This window comes from Otolemur garnettii, unplaced genomic scaffold (genome assembly GCF_000181295.1).
Source record: "Otolemur garnettii isolate 467f Iridium unplaced genomic scaffold, OtoGar3 scaffold00181, whole genome shotgun sequence".
Lineage (NCBI taxonomy): Eukaryota > Metazoa > Chordata > Mammalia > Primates > Galagidae > Otolemur > Otolemur garnettii.
Genome location: NW_003852576.1, coordinates 3,122,078 through 3,128,075, shown reverse-complemented (window position 1 = coordinate 3,128,075; position 5,998 = coordinate 3,122,078). Strand labels below are relative to the sequence as shown.

General features: G+C 46.5%; 1 protein-coding gene across 1 annotated transcript in view; it reads left to right on the top strand.

The window, feature by feature from the left end:
* BEND4 (BEN domain containing 4) overlaps positions 1–5,998 on the top strand; it is a 38,947-nt gene that overhangs the window by 5,860 nt on the left and 27,089 nt on the right. Inside the window, exon 3 of the mRNA XM_012811957.1 lies at positions 2,356–2,922. Within this exon, the coding sequence (XP_012667411.1) occupies positions 2,356–2,922 (567 nt within the window). The remainder of the gene's footprint in view (positions 1–2,355; positions 2,923–5,998) is intronic.

Here is a 5,998-nt window from a genome sequence, read left to right as displayed (position 1 = left end):
TCATAGCAACCTCAAACTCTTGGGCTCAAGTGATTCTCCTGCCTCAGCCTCCCAAATAGCTGGGACTACAGGCACCCACTACAATGCCCGGGTTTTTTTTTGTTGTTGCAGTTGTCATTGTTGTTCAGATGACCCAAGCTGGGTTTGAACCTGCCACCTTTGGTGTATGTGGTGGCGTTGTAACCACTGTGCTACAGGTGCCTAGCCGAGACTACAACATTGTAAAACTCCTGTTTGTATGGTTCCACTGTTTACTTTCTTGTTTGATTTTGGTCACTGTAGAGAAGTGATACCCCCAAATATTTGTGTGACTCAGAACAAGAGTCAAATATTTCAATATTAAATGTAGGCTTACCTTGTATATCAAATAATTAAAAAGGATAAATCAAGCTAACAGATTGTCAAATGAGACAGGTTTCATCCACCTACCCTGACACATGCACCTTTGTAACGAACAGGTTGACTTTGGGATTTACAGCCAACCCACAAAGCCTACCCCTCGCTTCATCTTCCACCAGGAGGGTCTCACATGCCCACGTGTGGGTGCTCCCATCCATCCAGACCTCCAGGCTTGGCACCACAGTCTGTCTTTGGGTTGGTGGCTCTGGGAAGAGACCAGCATGAGTCCTCCAAGCAGACCGAGGAGATAATTCCTGGATTGTGGGTCCCTCACTTCTGGGGAGAGGATGGGCTGTGGTGGGTTTAGGGAGAGGTCCCAGAGCACGGTCATCTGAGGCCAGTCCTGCTCTTCTGGGTGGTCTTGCCATCCCCTACTCAGTCAAGTAAGTTTGCAAATGCTGTCTAATCCGAGATCCTCTGTGTATTTGCACGAGTCCCTGCCATTTGCTCAGTGACTGTTTCTCTGGGCGCCATGCTGGCCTCACAGTCCAGTGTAGTCCATGGTCCCCTCCCGGGTAGAAAAATGTGGCCTCTGTGTATTAATCTGAAGTTTTCAGAGGCATTTGGGAGTAGTAGCATTTTAGAGATTTGGGAAATGCGAGGGATGCTTCTTCCCTGCCAGTGCAGGGCTTTGCATGTTTTTATCTGACTGGAAAAGTATGCTTTGCTCCCTCTCCCCTCCCTGTCTAGTTACTTCCTGAAAGAACAGTCAGGAGAAGGAACACGGTATCTGTGTTGGCCCATTGTCCCCGTGAGCACTTCACCATTTTTTATCTTAAAAGTTGCTTTTGTCTCCAGAAAAAAAAAAGTAAAATGGTCAGCAAGTAGCTAGTTACATTAGTTATCTGGCATCTAAAATCGCCCGTGTTTTGTTTGTTGCCATTATTATGGCTGGGGGAGGGCAGGAATAAGAGGCATCCTCATACCACTGTGTAAGCCCTAGAAGATTCTTCTCTCTGTTTGTAACTAGCCATGCTGGGTGGCAGTCGGGAAAGGAGAAAATCTGCAGGCGTCGTTTACCTTTAGGGCGAATTTTCAAGACCCCTTACCCTGACACCATTAAATCACATTTTCACAATTTGGGGGCTATTTTTTTCCTCCTTTGTTTTTGCAGTGAGTTGATTGCTTTCTGTTTGCTCTTTGTTTTTCACCACTTGACAATTAAGGTGCTTTAGAATTCGTGTGTGGGGGGTGGTGCTGAGAGGTGCCCACACGGTGCCACTTTAGGAGGCCTGACAGTCTAATGAAGAGGTCCTGAGAAGAGGCACATCTGATTCTTAAATGAAACTGATCAAGGTCAGCCCTAAACATTGGCCTTGACAAGGAATCCAAGTTAGTAGGTAAATTAAAGGCTCGTGCACGCAGATGTTAGATGTGTTTTGTGCTCCTCCGTTGCCCATAGGCCCACTCTTTGTTTTACATTAGATTTCTAGTGAGCTCTTCAGAAAGACTTATCTTTCTCCTCCAGTTTGCATCTGGGAGCTTTGTACTCTCAGCGGGGATTGTATCAGCTGATTAATAGCAAGGGCGTAAGGGCACTCCAGAAATAGAAGTAATGATTGCTTTAAGCCCTCCTATCAATGAGGAATTGAGTCTGCTGTGGCTGGCTCAATTCATTAGAGCAAAGATATTAATGAAACCAAAGGTGTGAGCTCGGACCTGTGCGAGCCAGTGAATGCCATAGAGGGAGAGATGTCTGTATGGTGCCCAGGGCTGCAGCCCAGCCGTTTCCTAGAGTGAGGGGCCGGGGGGGACTCATCAGGCAGCCCACCAGTTGCAGAACAGCAGGAAGCCATGTGTTCTATTAATAGTGGAGTCACTGTGTCATCTTGGCTTATGACAGGGAGTAGAAATACGTATTTTTAACATGTTTGAATGTTGAACTCCAAATTGAGGCCCTTACTTATCTCTCACCTTTGGCTGTGGGTCACTGATGTGTCCTTTTGTTTGTTTCAGAGAGTCGTATGATCTTGGATGCCTTTGCCCAGCAGTGCAGTCGAGTTCTCAGCCTCTTGAATTGCGGAGGAAAACTTCTGGACTCCAACCATTCCCAGTCCATGATTTCTTGCGTAAAGCAGGAAGGCTCAAGTTACAATGACAGGCAGGAACAGTGTCACCTTGGGAAAGGGGTCCACAGTCAGACCTTAGACGGTGTAGACGTAGAGACTCAGTACATACAAAGGAAACAACAGACCTCGGCCTTTTTGAGGGTTTTCACTGACTCGCTACAAAATTACCTGCTCTCGGGGAGCTTTCCCACTCCAAACACCTCCTCAGTCAGTGAGTATGGCCACCTGGCCGACGTGGATCCTCTGTCAACCTCCCCTGTGCATACACTCGGTGGTTGGACCTCCCCAGCAACATCTGAATCCCACGGCCACCCGTCCTCATCTACACTGCCGGAGGAGGAGGAGGAGGAGGAAGAGGAAGGCTACTGTCCTCGATGCCAAGAGCTGGAGCAGGAGGTTATTTCACTACAGCAAGAAAATGAAGAGCTCAGGAGGAAACTGGAGAGCATCCCAGGTATCGTGCCATCCTACTTGCAAAACGCTCCTTTCTGTTGTCTTTCTGTCTGTCTGTACGCGTGTGTGCATATATTTACATGCATAATTTTTTTTTTTAGGCAGCCATGTAGAAAAATTGGAAAGACAGGTATGCACAGAAGTCCTTAGCCTGTCTGAGGCTAAATAAATTTCAGGATGAGCTATTAGCCTGCCCTGCTTCAGCTATAGTGTTCTTAGGTAGCTCTGGAGACTAGAGTTCCATCAAAAGATGTCTTTATCATTATAAAAGTAATTCCTAGATGTGGTACATTGACATTGAATGAGATCAAGTGATAGGAGCTTGAGTTTCTTTCAGAAAGTGGTCTTATTCCTTTAAAGTGGCTTTTGTATTTCTAAAACTTTGATGTATGTATTTTGTTGGTCAGGGATAGAAATTAGAATGAAATGATATTTCAGAGGCAGGACTCAAGTAGCACTGAACTAGGTGAACAAAAGGGATGGTCTCTTCTGTTCCATTAATTTCCCTGACCTTGGCCATGCACAGTGGCTCACGCCTGTAATCCTAGCACTCTGAGAGGCCGAGGTGGGTGGCGTACTTGAGCTCATGAGTTTGTGACTAGCCTGAGCAAAAAAGCATCATCTCTACTAAAAATAGAAAAACTGAGGCCAGAGGATCACTTGAGCCTGAGTTGGAGGTTGCTGTGAGCTATAATGCCAGAGCACTTAGCCAGGGCAACAGCTTGAGAGTGTCTCAAAAAAGAAAACATTGCCCTTGGTAAGTTTCAGCAGGCATAGCCTTTTTTATTTTTTTTGGAGACAGAGCCTCAAGCTGTTGCCCTGCATAGAGTGCTGTTGCATCACAGCTCACAGCAACCTCCAACTCCTGGGCTCAAGCGAATCTCCTGCCTCTGCCTCCCATGTAGCTGGGACTACAGGTGCCCGCCACAACACCAGCTATTTTTTGTTTGCAACCGTCATTGTTTGGCGGGCAGGGCTGGATTCGAACTTGCTAACTCAGGTGTATGTGGCTGGTGTGTTAGCTGCTTGAGCCACAGGTGCTGACCCTTTTTTTTTTTTTGAAGTTTTTGGCTGGGGCTGGGTTCAAACCCACCACCTCTGGTATGGGGGCCGGCGCCCTACTTCTTGAGCCACAGGTGCCGCCCATAGCCTCTTTTTAATGTGCAAATTCCCCTTAAAACTTATTAAGAACCTATAAAGTAAACCTAGTAGGTCAAAGACCAGTAATAAAGCTGGCCCCAAACTATTGTGTCCCTGGCTAAAGAAGAGATATTTCCTGCCTCTTAGATAACCCTAGATTTTGAGAGCAGTCGAGGCATCTTTATTTTATTTATTTATATATTTTTTGAGACAGAGACTCAAGCTATCCCCCTGGGTAGAGTGCTGTGGTATCACAGCTCACAGCAACCTCCAACTCCTGGGCTTAAGCGAGTCTCCTGCCTCCGCCTCCCAAGTAGCTGGGACTACAGGCGCCCGCCACAACGCCTGGCTATTTTTTTGTTGCAGCCATCATTGTTGTTTGGCGGCCCAGGCTGGATTCGAACCCGTCACCTTAGGTGTATGTAGCTGGCGCCTTAGCCACTTGAGCCATAGGTGCCAAGCCAGTCAAGGCATCTTTATAGCGAGACTTTCTCTGGGTTGCAAAGTTGTTTTTTTTTCTACTTCCTGGAAAAACACTGATTTCACTTTTTTATCTTTGAATTCACCCAAACATCCACTTTTCACACTGTTAGCTGTGTATTTTGAGTGGGGGAAGATGTTAGTTTTGGACACTGATTTGAAGAAAAGTACAGTGAGGGGCACACTGGTTTTGCATGCAATAAGAGTATTTTCCCACGTAGTAATGGTCCTAAGTGGCAGTAGATTTTCCTTAAGCAAGCAGGGTCCCTCTCAGTGGTTTCAGTAGGCTCCCATTGTTCTAAAGGTCAGTCCATTACCATGGAAGGACCTGGGGCTTTCCTGGCAGAATCTAACCTTACAGGCCAGGTGTGGTGGCTCATGCTTGGAATCCTAGCACTCTGGGAGGCTGGGGCAGGTGGATCACCTGAACTCAGGAGTTCAAAACCAGCCTGAATAAGAGCAAAACCTCATCTCTACAAAAATAGAAAAACTAGGCAGGCATAGTGGCAGGTCCCTATAGTCCCAACTACTCAGGAGGCTGAGGCAAGAGGATCACTTGAGCCCAAGAGTTTGAGGTTGCTGTGAGCTATGACACCACGATACTCTACCCAGGACACAGTGAGGCTCTGTGTCAACAAAAAAAAGGAAAAAGATGCAAAAGACAGTTGCATCAGGAATGTGAAGGGCTGTGAGAGTATTACTATTATTTTTTTCTTTTTTTGAGACAGAGTCTCACTGTGTTGCCCTCGGTAGAGTGCTGTGGTGTCACAGTTCACAGCAACCTCCAACTCTTGGGCTTAAGCGATTCTCTTGCCTCAGCCTCCGAAGTAGCTGGGACTATAGGCACCCACCACAACACCTGGCTATTTTTTGTTGCAGTTGCCACTGCTGTTTTAGATGGCCAGGACTGAGTTTGAACCCAGCACCCTCAGTATATGGGCGTAGCGCCCCACCTGCTGAGCCACAGGTGCCGCCCAAGATAATAATAATTATTATTATTTTCTGAGACAGTCTCACTATGTTGCCGTCAGTAGAGTGCTAGAGTGTCACAGCTCACAGCAACCTCCAACTCTTGGGCTTAGGTGATTCAAAGTCTGAGAGATGATTAAGGGAAGGAAAATCATGGGCAGAACTTCTCAGCGGAGAGTCAGATCAGAGTAGTCACATTTATTTGGAAAGCCACCGGTGGCCAACGCTTAAGTTAAAAGAACTTGTAAAGGATAGTAGATATAAGTAGTATATTTCATCTAATCTGAGATGTCAATGAAGGTAAAACTTGCCAATCTTTAAGTTCCACTAAGAGGAAATCACAATTGCCCCATTATCTTATCCATAAACACACAGATATTAAAATATGAAAAACTGGCTCAGCGCCTGTGGCTCAAGCAGCTAAGGCACCAGCCTCATACACCTAAGGTGGTGGGTTCAAATCTAGCCCAGGCCCTCCAAACAACAAC